Here is a 14631-nt window from a genome sequence, read left to right on the forward strand (position 1 = left end):
TGCACAGATGGTAAACCCGGGGTTTAAATTAGAATCTCATTCCATGTTAGCCAGAAGTTCATATTAAGGCATTCCCCAAAGGGAGCACATGGCATAAAGAAGCAAGTGTATCACAGCCAAGCAAGATGGTGAAATGCCAGTTTTAGATCTGTTAGTCAAGCAATCAGTTACTGACCCAGTCATCTTCAGTTAAAATAAAACAACAAATGTGTCTTATTGATTACCATGCTCAACTGGAGGCACCAAGCCATGTTGTCCATATGTCATAAAACCACAAAACTCTGCTGATCCATGGCTGATAATTTTTGCATCCATTTGGAAAAAGCATAATAAAGTTTTTAATGTCTTATTCCAGAGTGCTGCGCAGTGGTCGGTCTGGAGAAGCTCCATTACTTCTGTAAGATGAGCCACAGGATCCATTCACAGAATAGGGATTACTTAGAATTGAAATAAGTTGGTAAACTGAGAGATAGATTTTTTTTTTTTTTAAATGGAGACCCATAGATTTATTTATTTAAAGCTGTAGTCTTTAATGAGGCAAATGTAGCACAGAACAGTGATATGTCCCTTCCTCACAGAGATACTTGCACTAGGTTTGAATAAAGAATATCTTGGTTATGAACAGGGTTTATTTTGTTTTCTACAGGGTATGGGTGGGAGGGAGCCTACTTGTGTTTCAAAGCTTGAAGAAAAAAGCATCCCTGAGAGAGCAAGGCAGCATCCCTTTACTTGAAGATAGGGATACATAAAATAAAACTGCTTATTAGTCTGCATCCCCATACTTGAGGGAGTTGAGGAGCACTTTTGCCTAAATATCTCCAGCACTCATACTGACAGCAAAGGTGAAGAGTTAATGTGCTGGTTGGGGAAGTGCAAAAGCCTTTTCAACTGGTGTGTGCTAGCTGAATGTCATTGAGACCTCTGCTCTGTCATCCCTCTGCCTTGTGTCTGCTTGAGAGCAGACTTCCCACTATTTCTGTCAGTAATGAGGTCCAGCTGTCAGAACAAAACTTTTAAATCTGTGCGGAGATGGACTCACGTGGCAGTGGTAGGCACCTAAGCTGTTGCTCTGAACTGTTTGCCTGCAGGTGACTCTCTCTCTCCTGGGGCTGTGTGGGATGCTTAGGTGCTGTTCACATGCATGAAGCTTGGAACCAAGTCAGGTGTCCGAACAGGGGCTGAATGTTCCCTCCCATCATCTGTAACCTGACAACCTCATTTGCTCTAGAAACAGGAGGGATTTGTCCAATTTTGGACCACAAAGTATGGTTTTTGTGGGAGTTTTTTTGATACGGCATATTTTTCTTTGAGTGTCTTTGGACCTGGAAAGTAAAGTCCAGAGTGGGAATAGTGAAAATGATAGGACTGTAGTCATCCATCTACCAATCTGCCTTCCCTACAGCCACCCCTGTGTCTTTGTGCCTTTGGCTTCCCTGTTAGAAGCAGGGTAAGACTTTGCTTCCTCCCTCTTCTTCCTTCCCCTGCAGCCCCAGAGCCAGGTAATGTGGAAACCAACAGCTGGACATAAACTTCTCTGGTTGCTACTGTCCACAACATGTGAAATGGGGTGGTTTATCTGAAGATACAGTGGTTGATAATTTCTTGGATTTGGTAACTGCTTTGGACTCCAAATAATACATCTTGTGGAAGGATCTGCTTGGAATCAAAGCTGCTACATCTGCCATCTGTCTGTCTCCCACAGGGTGTGCTTGCTTGGGGTGTTTGCCCTGATTGTCAGCTGGGGATCCTTGGGGCTGGAGGTGGCTGTCGCTGTGGTAAGTGGTTCTGATCCAAGTCCCATACACCCTTTGCTGCAGGTTTATCAGACACAAGATGAATTTTACACTGTGCCTGTTTTATAGTGTGTCTTGTTCTATGGAGCTGTCCTAATAATTTGCATCTATGAAAAGTACAGAGCTCCTCTTTCCTTCACGGTGTGGTGCTCTAGCTAGTACTGCTGTGGTTGTGTAAAGCGGTGCTAGTGGGGATGACTATGAGAGACTTGAGTGTCTGAAGCACCCCTATAGTAGAGGGTTCCCTGACGTTAACCTGGCTCAACTGCTCTTTGATACTGGTGTTCTTTGATATTCCTTTTCCCTTTTGTCTTGCATCTGTGCAGGGCTCCAGTGACTTCTGTATTAACCCTGATGCTTATGTCTCCAAAGTGGTTGAAGAGAATGCAGTGCTTAGTGCTGGTAAGTGCTGGGACTGGCTTTGGAACGGGGCACTGCAGCTCCAGCTGTCACACAGGAGCAGTGGCTGAGAATTTAAGGCTGTGTTTGGAACAGAGGAGCTTGCATACAGTGGGGAAAAGCATATGTGTGTGGAGCTCTGGAAAACCAATGTTCTTCCCAAAGCAGCATTTATACCCCAGTCAGAAGTGCACATATATGCTTTTTTTTTTTTTTGTCAGAAGCGCCTTCAGAACCTTTCTTCTGTCTTGGCCCTTAGGTGGAAATAACTGATAAGATAGAACAACAGAAGTTCTTGGATTATTTTGCTTTGAATGTAGCACTCTTGAATCTTGTTCTCCTCTCTAAGTGACAGAACTGTGGCAATAGCAGTGTACAGTCTGAGCTGTCATTTTTAAAACTGGCTTTTGGGTCTGTATTCCTGAATCTAGAATACTTGTTTTTATACGTTATCAACAAATATATATATTTTTTTTTCCTCTTAATGGTGGCTATAAATAGGAGTCTCTTTAAAGCTAATTTAAAGGGTAATGAATGGAAACAGCCACAAAGAGAAGTATGAATTTCCCTTTCCATTATAAATGCAGTATTTTGACTGCTTTGTTTAACCTGTTCCATTTAAAGCAATATGCCTGTGTCAGAGTGGCATCCAGCTGAAGCACTGATGGATTTCGGGTTTGTTGCTCTTAATTTAGACTGAAGTGGTTGGTGAGATGAGGGGTGCCTCCAATTTGGACCTCATGGGGGAAGAGTGGCTTTCAGAACTGTGACTTAACAAAAATGTAGTTGGGCACCTGCCAGCAGAGTGTTAAAAAGGAAAGGTACTTTTCAGGGCTAAGTTTGCTGCTTAGGTAACAAAGCTAACTTTTCTTTTCTCCTACCGTCTCTGCCCTGATAGTTCCTCTATATGGTTCTGTGTATGATAAAACACAGATAAGCAATGACACTGGTTTGCAAAAGAAGCCACCACTTGTTTTTCTTGGTTCTTATTTTCTGGAATTGGAGAATCTTTGTCTTGTGTACAGAAGATGTATCGTATGGCCATGTGCTTAGCCAAATGCTGCCTCTTGCCATGCAACTAATTGATAGGGAATTAGGTATGTAGCTATGGCTGAAGATGCAGAGATTGGAAGCAATAAGAAATGTTTATGTCTGGAGGCAGAATGTATTATAAAAGAGTATGTACAGGTTGATACTACCACCCAACAGCTTATTTTTGGAATGCCTTATTGATTTTCTGGGAAGGAGAGGATAGAACCAGGTAGCTCTATTTGTAACAAAGAAATGCAATAAGGGAAGAGAATGAGTTTTTAACACCGCACAAGATGAAAGTCCTCTTTTGGCTGGCTGTGAAGGTGACAAAGATGTGGCTTCAGGTACCAAACTAGTCTCACAGTTGTTCAAGGAGGCAAACAGGTCAGCAAGGCCAAGGGCAAATACCTGATGCTAATGCCAGCTGTGTGCTGTAATAATTTGCTAACCCAAATCAGCTCTGGAGCATGTTTGGTAACAAGTAGATTGACCCTGGGAAACTGAACAAATGCCCCTTTTGTGCTGCTTCTCTATTTCAGTTGTCCTTGTCTGCTTAGCTCCTGCAGTTTTTCGTTAATCAGTAGCATTCATTTAGAGGCTAACGGTGAGTGCAGGACTGACATTCTGTCCCTCCTACTTCCCCAGCAGGGACAGTCTACTCCCCCGGGTGAAATCAGGCTCTGTTCTGGCAGCCCCGCCAGCTATCACAGTTGTTAAGGCTCCATAAATAACAGTGAATGGTCTAAGCGAAATGCTGAAGAGGAGGAAGAGCAGGTGTTGTCACAGGCTTGAGTTGGAAGGGTGGCCACTTCCGTGGGTTGCTGGTGTGTCAGCTCCCTGCTGTTAGGCAGCCGTTGAGAGTTCGTGAGTGCCTTTTCCTTTTTTCAAAAGGAAATCAGTCTAACTTCTGAGCCTGCCATCACACTAGGCAGCTGGTTGGGAGATGATCAAATGTTCTGCCTTCCCATGTGAATTTTCACTGCTGTGTCATAGTTTATGATCAGGAATCTACGGAAATAGCTCTTGGTCCCTGATGTTGGGACTGTCCTGCGTGCCTGAGCAGGAAAGAAAATCACGACACAAGGACTGCAGTGTGGCACGGCTCAATAACACTTTAATCCAAATAACAGCTCGTTAGAAACATCTCTAAAAGTCTGAAATAAGTGTTGGTATCCCTTAATATGCTTGGCTGTAAATTGTAGCAGCTGCTTTGTGATCAGTTGAGCTATATGCACAACGAGAATGATGAGCTGGAGGAGGCAGGGCAGGCAGCTGGGAGCCAGCATTGATGCTGTCCTCTCAGAGGAAGATGCCTTGTTTGAAGGCTCCTAGGTCTAGTGCATGGACTCTTCACACTCTCTGGTTTGCCGCCTGTGCTCTTTGGATGATGCTCTCTGACATTAACAGCAGTAGAGACAGCTGAGACACAAGCACTTTAAGGTTGCTCCAGCTAGTTTCACTGCAGTGTACCCCACCATGAATTTTTCAGTTCAGAAAAGACGTGACTAAGAGAGAATGTGAGTTGGATGGAGGAGCTCAGGTAGTCCATGGAAGAAGAATCCATTGGGAGTTGGAATTTATGTAGGAATCACACTTACCTTGGGAATCCCTTCAGCTGAAGTTGGGTTGAGAGGGCACTCGTGTTTTCAGTCTTGCCTAGGTATCTGCTTTTGGCCAGTGCTGGTATATGCCACACTCAGCTAGGTGCTGCCATCTATTTTGAAGGAAATAAGAACTAACAAATAATCTTTAGAAGCTTTGTAGTGCTGGGTCAGTTTTTCCCTTTAATCAGTATTTTTAGTTGTTTTTAAATATAATGCGTCGTAATATTCCCAGCCCTATGCTCTGGCATTCAGACTAGGACTGAGTCATCTAGATTTGCATATTTGTAATGCTTTTTTGTTGGTGGTGGTTATAGTAGTTTTCACAGAAAAATAACTGTGTTGGATACTGGCCGACTAGTATATTAATATTCCTGTTTGTGTATTAATTGCTGTTTGCAAATCAAAATAGAATTAATGGAGCTGAGAATAATCTGATTAAGTGCATTATTATTGTTGTCATGTTTTTAGCTGGAGAGGAGATGTCCTTGTTTTGTAGATAAAATGTGCTGCATTAAAAAAAGGGCTGGGGGGTGGAGAGGGGCAAAGAGCCTTAATGCAGGTTTCCTGGAGAAGGAGAGACTTAAATAATTTTGCAGAAGAGGCTGATATACGTGCCTAACTCTCAGTATTCATTAATTGAGATAAAGCCAATGGAGTTGAACAGTGGCTGTATAATCGGCTCCTGCTGCTAGTAGAAAGACTTGGTGCAGCCAAGATGTTTATTTTCAAAGCAGGAGGCCGTCTTCTGGTCTCATTCTTTTCCATTGATATTATGTTATTATCAGATGACTTATTGCATAAAATTAAATAAAAAGGCACAATCTGTCTAAACAACAGGAAGAGCTTTCTCCAGATTCTCTTACTAGAAACCTGCACAGTGAACAGACACTCACTTCATCCAAAGGAACTGTAAACCTCAGGGGAGGGATAATGGAGCCTTTTACCTCCAGTTCAACCAAGCTGGTCAGGCTGGATGCTGAAACTTAGCTGCTCAGATATAAGCAGCAAGCATTCTTGTCACACACGGCCTTCTAATTGGCCTCTCACCGATTCACTCTCATCTTAGAAGCCCAGAGCTGAATGGACTGAAGGGCTGACACCACCACCACCACCTTCCTTTACTCTCTAGATGTAAGGTCAGGACAAAACCTCATGTGGGGCATGTGGTGGTTGCACAGTTATTACTTGGACTCAGCGGCCACTGCAGAAAAGAGTTTGCCCAAAGAAGCACTCTCAAGAATCTTGCTCAGATGTCGGTGTTGAGAAGCTGTGTTTTGCTGCATGGTGTTGTTGGACTCCTTAGTAGAAAGCTTTGAGTGGAGGGCATGTGGGATGGCTATGAGCTCTTTGCTGAAGGCTCATGATGACTGATTTCACCAGCACAAGTGTGGCATGTATGAGAGAATTATAAATGTTATGCAGATACTTCCCTTTGCTATCGACTGTTGCCTTAGGGAAACAAGACTCCTGGTAGAGAACATGTTACCTGGGCAAGAAACTCTGGCCAAAAGAGTCGTCTTCCTTTGACATCACAGGCGATATACTTCATCTTACTCTGATGATTGAACCCACAGAGACAGTCTCATCTGGGTGTGTATGTAAAATGCAAGCTGCTTAGAGAATGCTCAAGTAGAGATGAAGGAGGGCTGGGGAAAGCTGTTCTAGGTATGGGGATTTTTTTCTAATTAGGATCTTTTTTTTCTGACTGCTCTACCCTACAGACCTTCTTGCTGCCTTTTGGCGGATGCATAATGCCATTTTTGCATTTCAGCTGGGCTTTGAAGTGAATAGTAAGTCTCCATGGTTGCAGAAGCAATAAGTAGTTCTAGCAGCTGAAGCTGCTTTAGTAGGCAGTTCTGCTTTCCTTTCTAGGAAAAACAGACTTTGCAAAAATAAAGCATTTTGGGTAGTTCCCTTCCTTGCCTTCTGCTCCCACACTGGCTGTGCACCAAGAGAGTGGGTCAGGAGGATTGCTGCTAGCAGCAGCAGGCACAAGCAGCTGCAGCTGTGACCCCGCCGAACCCTTCTCCTATAAACTAGATTGCCTAAAGGCTGGCTTCAAAAATCGGATCCAACCTTTAGCAATTTTCCTTGAGAGGAAAATGCAGTGGAAAGATAATTATAGAAAGAAATTGCCTGGAGCTGTTAGCAGAGTGCAAATGATGGGTTAGTATAGCTGTTTTCTGGTCAGAAATGTGAGAGATGGTGTTGTACAGACCTCCACCAGGTTTAAAACTGGTGAAGGTACCTCCTGCTCTTTCTTCTTTCCCATCCTGGTGGTATGGAGGCAGGGGTTATGCTCCTCTTAATTTGCAGGCTTTGCAGCACAGGATCCCTTTAAGGCAGCTTCACTGCCTAATGTAGCTTTAGCTTTAAAGCACCACAGCTGGGTTCAGTGCAGGGAAAAGCTGCTCCTGCTGGCTTTGCCATTTTGGAAAGCGCATTTTATGTCAGAGTGTCACACTTGTCAGTTGCAAAGCCAGTGCTACCACAGTGAGGCCTTGTTGATCCTGCCTTGTTGATCCTGCCTTCCAGGTTGAAGCGTGGGAAGCGCTTACTTCACTGTACTGCTTTTCGCTTCACTTGTAACCAGCAATCTTTATCCTGGGCTTACAAACTGCAGACTATGATGATATCAGGAACTCTCATCTGTAATCTTCCCACCAGGGATGATCTAGAAAGCCCTCAAGAAACATTTCTAGAGCAGCATCTCACGCAATGTAATGCACTTATAAAGGTGATGTAAACTTGATACCACTGTGGGAGCCTAAGAGAAACTTTGAATGGTTTGTTGGTTTAAAATAAATAGGTGACAAGATCACAGCTCCTTTAGGTCACCATGTGTGATGCTGTGGATCGCTGTTACTATGCTGTTCTGTCAGCACAGGTGCATTTTAATCCATTTTTTCCATAGCTATTGAGTGTGATTTATGAGCCTGGAAGGAGCAGTCCTCTCCTTGGCTCAGTAGTTGTGGACAGTCGTTGGTGTGGTCTGCCCCAAGTGAGGCACACAAAGCAGTTCTTGCTGCCCTCCTATCTGCCCAGATTTTGCTAATTGCTCTTTAGAGGCTTGGCTGGGGAGATGTAAGTCATCCCAGAGAAAGTGTCGGTGGGAGGGAGATGGAGCAGCTGGCAGAAGCTGCCCCAAAGTAGGCTAATGAATTATAAATAACAACTGTCAGGTTGCGTTGCCAGTGTGCAGGAGCTGACAGTCTGTGTTGTAGCGCTTGGTCTCCAGTGTGTTGGCTTGCCGAAAGGTGCATTCAATATTTATGGGAAGCGTGGCAGAGTCAGGGTACAGTCAGGTCTGCTTTCTTCACAGCTCTGCTCGTTTGTGGTTGTGCTTTTTACTGATTTCTGAGTTGGGACTGATTAGAGTGGCTTTGCAGCCTGGAATATGCATTACTGAAAATCATGGACAGAAGATTAAAAAGAATGGAGAAAAGGATGCTAGTGGAGGGGGGGAAATGCAGATTGTATGTGTGTTTTGGGGCTTTTGTAGTCTTTGCCAAGCCAATGTCACCCTTGATTTTGCTGAGCTGGCGTGCTCCCATTCATCTGAAGAGAAACTGTAAATGTTTGAAAAATAATCTAAAGATATTTGGATGATCAAGTCTTTCAGAGCTCTCTCCCTCGATAGCATTATTGAGAATGGCAGGGGAATGCCTGATATTTGTAACTTGTGCGTGCTAGCAGTTGGTGTAGTATTATGGAGGGCTCATGAGGGCACCAGGCTGGCTTCATACACATCTGAATGAGGAGAAATAGAACTGTGTCTTCAAGCCTGTAAATAAATGATGCTGCTAGCAGAGCACCATAACAGTCTTATCTGGAAGTTTACAAATACGTCTACACTGTACTCTCATTATTGGTAGAGCTACTCGGTACTAGGGCTAACTCCTGGGATGCTACCAGCAAATGATCTGAGGTCCCTTGAACAGATAACATGTTGCTGTTATCCTAATATATGGTAAGAGCTTTCTTTCCTGATTAAGTCTGCAGTATTGAGTCAATACTGCAAATACCTTTCTTTCGTACATCAAGTTGCAAAACAAATGACTTACACCCTTTTAGTTAAAGACTAATTAAAGACTTTTAATTAAAATCTAATTGTGTGCAAGTGACATCCATCAGAAACAGATTACTATTTACTTGTTCTTCTCTAACACATGTCAGAAAGACAAGAACTTGTTGTCTTCCATCCATTTCCTTGCTTTCCAAGTGATACCATTTTTAGGAAATGTCATTACTGAAAGCTATGATTTTCTTGGATTAGGAGGACTTTCTTATGTTATTCTACAGAACACTGCCTAAAACCAGTCTCTCCTTGAACATGACAGAAGAATCCCCAGTTGTGGAGATGTCCTTTTTTTTTTTCTTCTTCCCCTTTTTCATTTTGAATGCTTGAACTTGTACACTTAAGAAGTGGTATATTCAGCATTGTGTAGTAGCACAGGGATGTGTGTATGCACCTCCTTTGGCCCAACAGTGTGCTTCCACAGGTATTTTTGATAGCAGCCTGTATTTATATCACCGCTACTGCTTCTCCTGTGCTAGTATTTTGTGGCTGTGTGGTAACCTAACTGGTGAATTGGCTGAAAGTTGAGTTGTCTTTTTGCTGTGTGCCCTAGGCAGTAGCCTGTGGTTGCTTTCAGTGACTTTAGAATGTATTCTGACACTTGGAAGTTGCAGAAATTAAACATACAGTTGTATTTATCCTAGACTGAGGTTTTGTCTTATGTTTATACAGTGGATAGTGCTGACTTCTGAATAAAACTTTTTTGGATGTTTCATCTGTAATGTGGCAGCCTCATTGCCTTTCACTGTTGAAAAAACAAACAAAAAAAACCAAACCAGAATACGAATCTATCTTCTCTCCCCAAAGACAGCTTACATCCCTTTCTCTAGTGCCATCCGTGCACTGTAATCCTACATGGAGAGAGGGAAGTGATTCCATTTATATTGCATTTTCATTTTGTGTATTGCTCTCAGAACTTAACACCTCCCTTGTGGCAGTTGTAAAACGTTGCAAAGCTGGAACAATGTATCTAGCGTGACTTTCTTTTCTTTTGTCTTTGTAGATACTCTCCGCTATTACATTACCTGCAGTGCTGGATACCCCAACCCTTTCCAGCAGGTGAGTGTAAGCATCCTAGCTCCCTTCACCCCTTCTCAGCATCCTGCAAGGTATAGGTTAAGTGCTTTTGATGCCAGCATGCAGCAAGTCGCAAGGTGTTGGCTTTAGGGAGCACTCCATCTGTTGGTAAAGCTACTTTCCAGCTGTGCAAGAGGTGGCACTGTGGTTTAGTGAGCAGTTTTTTCTAACTTTGTCACTACCTGCATAGCTTCAGGATGCCCCCTTAGAAGGGCCCATGTGTGATGTGATGAGGACCATGGCGATGTTTGTGGTACCTCTGTTTACATGGCACTCTTCTAAGAGCAGCAGCGTGGAGACAGAGCACCCACAATTAATGCCAGGGTGGGAAGCTACATGCTTCCTGCTTTGAATCTCTTCTTGCAGGTTCTTTTTGGTTAAACAGTGGCAACGCTTCACTCCCAAAATGCAGCCACTTCTGTGGGTGAGGGAGTGATTCTCACATATGCCTCTTAAATCCCTTGGATGTTGAAGGGTTTGTATCCTGAAGTATAAATGTGAGTCATTATTCTTTTGTGCGGGGGCTGAAGAACAGCACCTGGGCCCATCCCAAACTTTGTCTTATGTATCAGAGACCAGAATGAACCCACACCACCCACTGTTTGGCAGACACCAGCTGCTTCACCATTTATATTTAGGATTTTTTAAGTCTTGTCTTCCTCTGTTTTAAAGGGTGGGGTAGGAACACTTCAAGCTGTGGTATGATGCACCGTTGCCATCTGTTGCATTTCTGGTTGCTCAGTACAGTCTCTGACATGCTATTACATGTGAAATTCCCATGGATGCTTTAATGGGATGTAAAGGCTGCACCCTAATACAAACAACATCTAGTGTCAACATTAAGTCTTTCTCAGCGTTCTGATTTACTAGGAAAATCCAGCTGTGCTTTGTGGTGAGAACAAGAGTGCTTTGTATCTTTTCTTCCCCTCTGTCCTTGGAGCCGACCCCAGCTGTGTGTATGGTTTTTGTGTATGTGTGTTGGTTATTTTTTATTTTGGTTCTTCCCTTCCCCTCTTCTTTCTGTTTGTACTTCTTCCAGATTTGTAAAAGTCAAACTTAACCCTATTGCAGCTGTGCCCATGTCAGTTGAGACACCCTTTAACTTGTACCATTCATACAGATGATGCTTCAATATTTGGGAAGTAGAATTTAAGTCTTTTCCCAGGATGCATGTTGGTGCATGTGGCCTGAACTGCTGAAACATGCAATGTTTTGTATTGAGCAGAAGCTGTCAGGAAGTCACAAGGCTCTGGTAGAAATGCAGGATGATGTTACGGAACTCATGAGGTCAGCAAGCAGAGAGCACCCCACCTCCAAGGTAACTCTCCTCAAGTTTGCTCTTCCTGTGCTTTCTGGCTTCCCTTACCCTTGTACAAAGCCCAAGATCGGCTCCAGCTAAGCCATTTCCTTGCAGTAATCGCTAGCTTGTTGCTTACAGGAGTATCTTACTCGGATCCAGGAGGTTTTAAATTCAACAGAGATCAACTTGCAGCAACTGACAGCTTTAGTAGACTGTCGGAGTCTGCATTTGGTGAGTACTAGGTAACTGGGCTTGAGCTAAGAAAGAACAAAGTGGGTGTAGAGCCTGTAGTGTACTGATTATTTTGGAGTTTCAAATCTCTGGTGTGCCAAAACAGCTTACAACAGCTTTTACCAATTGACTCCAGCAGAAAGAAGAATGGGAATTTGGACCAAGTTAGCTTTCTGTTTAAAGATCAACACAGAAAACTAGATAACATGCCTTTATACATCTATAAACTGCAGCCCTAAGGTTTCAGGCGCCTTCAGGTTTTTTTTCTATGGCACACAACTTGTTGCCTTTCCCATGGAATGGAATGCCTTATAGCTGCAGTATCGCATGGCCTAACTGTTGCCCTAGCTGCGTTTCTGAAGGCAGAGAAACAGATAATCCATGCTTGTGGTTTTGGGAAATGGGACATAGCAAGGGACCTGAGAAGCTTAATGAAAAATGTGGTATCTTAAGTTGGGTGGATAAGTTTGCCTTGGCTTTTTCTTCCCCCCCTGCCCCCAGTCTTATTGTGTGGGATTGAAAATATTTCCATGTCTAAATCTGAGCTGGGCTTTGTGAGGGAAAATAAGGGTTAGATCAGTTATGAAAAACACCTGAGGTCCCTGAAATTAAAGTAGATCAGTTATGAAAAACACCTGGGGTCCCTGAAATTAAAGTAGAAATTGCTCTGGAAAAGGAACTATGATCCCTTCACTTGTTTCAGAGAATGTAGTCCAGGGGAAGGGCTTTTGAACTAGAGCTCAATGTTAACTCTATAGTGATCAGGAAACTCTGCTCATTTCTCTCTCCAGGATTACGTCCAGGCTTTGACGGGCTTTTGCTATGATGGAGTGGAAGGCCTCATCTACCTGGTTCTCTTCTCCTTTGTCACAGCCCTCATGTTCAGTTCCATTGTGTGCAGCGTCCCACACACTTGGCAGCAGAAGAGGTATAGAGAGGGTTTAGATCCTGTAGCATTGTGGAGCTCTTCCCTAAGGAAGACTGGCTATTGGATTTGTGCCCATGAGCATATGGAGCTCTTTCCCATATGATCCCAGGAGTGAGGGATGAGGCTTTATAAGCACAGGCCCAACAGAAAAAAAACTGTTGGCTTTTGCTCTGGCTGTGGTTAATATTTACATCTGAACCTTATTGCACTGGAATACTATGTGTGCAGAGTACTCAGTACACTGTAGGAGTATGAGTCAAGTCAGAGATGAATCATTATAGCTGTAGAGAGAGGTAATGCTTGAACTATGTGCCATCTCTGTAAAATACCTATTCTCTTGCATTGCTTTGAGGCATTTGTTCTAGTGTGGAGAAGAGAATTGGATTGGGATGCTGTTTACACTCGCCTTTGCTCACACTGGGGTGACTGACTTGCATAGCTGAGAAAAACTGGGAACTGTCTTGTTGGCAATAGCATGGGCAGATAAGGTACTTGCAAATTAGTGGGAGTCATCTAACAGCAGAGTTGTTTGGAACTAGTATTATTGATGGTAACCAGGCTGATCACTAAGTCTTGAGCAAACTTTCACTTCATTGACTGGCTGCTGCACCACCTGCAGCTATTAAAATAGCTTTGAGTTTTCTGTTCTTGCAGAAGAGCAGTAGTCTGTGCAGCAAATTCTCATCTGTGGTCTAAGCCTGGGCTCAAGGTTCAAAGTAAAATGGAACATCCTGAACAATAGCAGGAAGCCAGAGCCCGCCAGGCCTGCAGTGCCCACAGAGAAAGCCTTGGGAAATGCGTCAGAATAGCACTTAAGAAAATGGCTGGTTTCCTTATCTCTTCCACGTGCAGCTGCAGAGACATTATCAAGAAGAGAATGGTAGTCTGCCCGTTTGAAGGAGAAAGGTTTACACAGTGGTATCTCTTGTGCTGCCTCCCATGTGGGCTGCTGCCTGCCCTGCCAACCCCAGCAGGCGCAGGCTGCTGCTGTGAACTGAAGGATTCCTTCTTGCATTCCCCGGAGCACCATTTCTTCCTCTGTCTCCCTCCGGGAGGTGGAGGATGTCATACTTACTGCCTGTAAGAGGCTAGTCAGGCTGCAATTCCCTGAATAAATCTTCAGTGCCACCTCGTGGTACAGAAGCTGCAGGTGATGTTTGGGATGTTCTAGTGATGTCTATGCTGTCTCCCCCAGCAACAAAGTGCTTCCTGTAGAACTTTTTACTAGCTTTGTCAAGCGTCGCTAAAATATATTTCAAACCTTGGTGCTTCATCCCATGATTAGGGAGATAAAATAGCAGTGTATATTATATGAGAGGGACAAGAGAATACTATGGGAAGGAGGGAAGGAACCAGCTGGCAAACAGCTCTGCTCTGCATCAAAATTGATTTAAAATCCTGGCATTTTTGAGAGAATAAAACCTTTAGACACAAATGTTGCAACTTAGTCTCTGTAAAGACTTCTGAGATTTTGCTAGATGCTGAAGCAACCGGCAATCCCTTTGTAACCAGAATGGGAGTTCAGAGAAGTCTACAGAGACTTATCCTTAAGAGCTCTTTGTACATGGCTACAAGAAATGGAAAGACACAGATTGCACTGCTGAAGGATGCTTTCTGTGGGGTGCATGGCACTAAATCCCCACTGCCTCTTTTTTTTTTTTTTTTTTTTTGAGTGCTGTGTATTTCAGGATGTGTGTCCATCCTTTGTTTGTGTGACTGGGCAGTTGCAGAACTGTGCTGTCTGCCAAGCGCCGAGAGAAGACCGTAGGGAGGCTGTAGGGGACCACGCAGTGTAAAAGTCCAGATGGTATCTGTGGGAGGTCTGAGTCACTGTGGTGTAGGCTGTGTTTGACACTGCCACCCTGAGGCATCCCAAATGGGTATAAATGTGGAGGTGTGGAAGATTGTTGGGAGGTTCCTAGGATTACCATGGTTTCCTGCAAACCCCACATGTGGGGTAATTGTAGGGTTCTAGGAGGAACTTTTTCTCCTTCTTGCAGAAGCTCAGATGATGATGGGGAAGAAGAATCAGCTGCTCAAGGGAGTAGACAAACACACGATAATCTTTACAGAGTGCACATGCCCAGCCTCTATAGCTGTGGGAGTAGTTATGGCAGTGAGACCAGCATTCCAGCAGCAGCACACACAGTCAGCAATGCTCCTGTCACAGAGTACATGTGAGTATCCCG

The 14631-nt window shown here is 43.8% G+C and overlaps 1 protein-coding gene across 3 annotated transcripts in view; it reads left to right on the forward strand.

Annotated features, from left to right (window-relative positions):
• TTYH3 (tweety family member 3) overlaps positions 1-14631 on the forward strand; it is a 79454-nt gene that overhangs the window by 50423 nt on the left and 14400 nt on the right. For 2 of the 3 annotated variants that reach the window (XM_074840346.1, XM_074840347.1), the window contains exons 6-12: positions 1703-1775; positions 2120-2195; positions 9910-9965; positions 11209-11301; positions 11422-11514; positions 12306-12442; positions 14443-14619. In XM_074840346.1, coding sequence (XP_074696447.1) covers positions 1703-1775; positions 2120-2195; positions 9910-9965; positions 11209-11301; positions 11422-11514; positions 12306-12442; positions 14443-14619 — 705 coding nt within the window. The remainder of the gene's footprint in view (positions 1-1702; positions 1776-2119; positions 2196-9909; positions 9966-11208; positions 11302-11421; positions 11515-12305; positions 12443-14442; positions 14620-14631) is intronic. The other variant, XM_074840348.1, reaches the window with a different exon arrangement.

The sequence above is a fragment of the Strix aluco genome, chromosome 15 (genome assembly GCF_031877795.1).
Source record: "Strix aluco isolate bStrAlu1 chromosome 15, bStrAlu1.hap1, whole genome shotgun sequence".
NCBI classification, from domain to species: domain Eukaryota; kingdom Metazoa; phylum Chordata; class Aves; order Strigiformes; family Strigidae; genus Strix; species Strix aluco.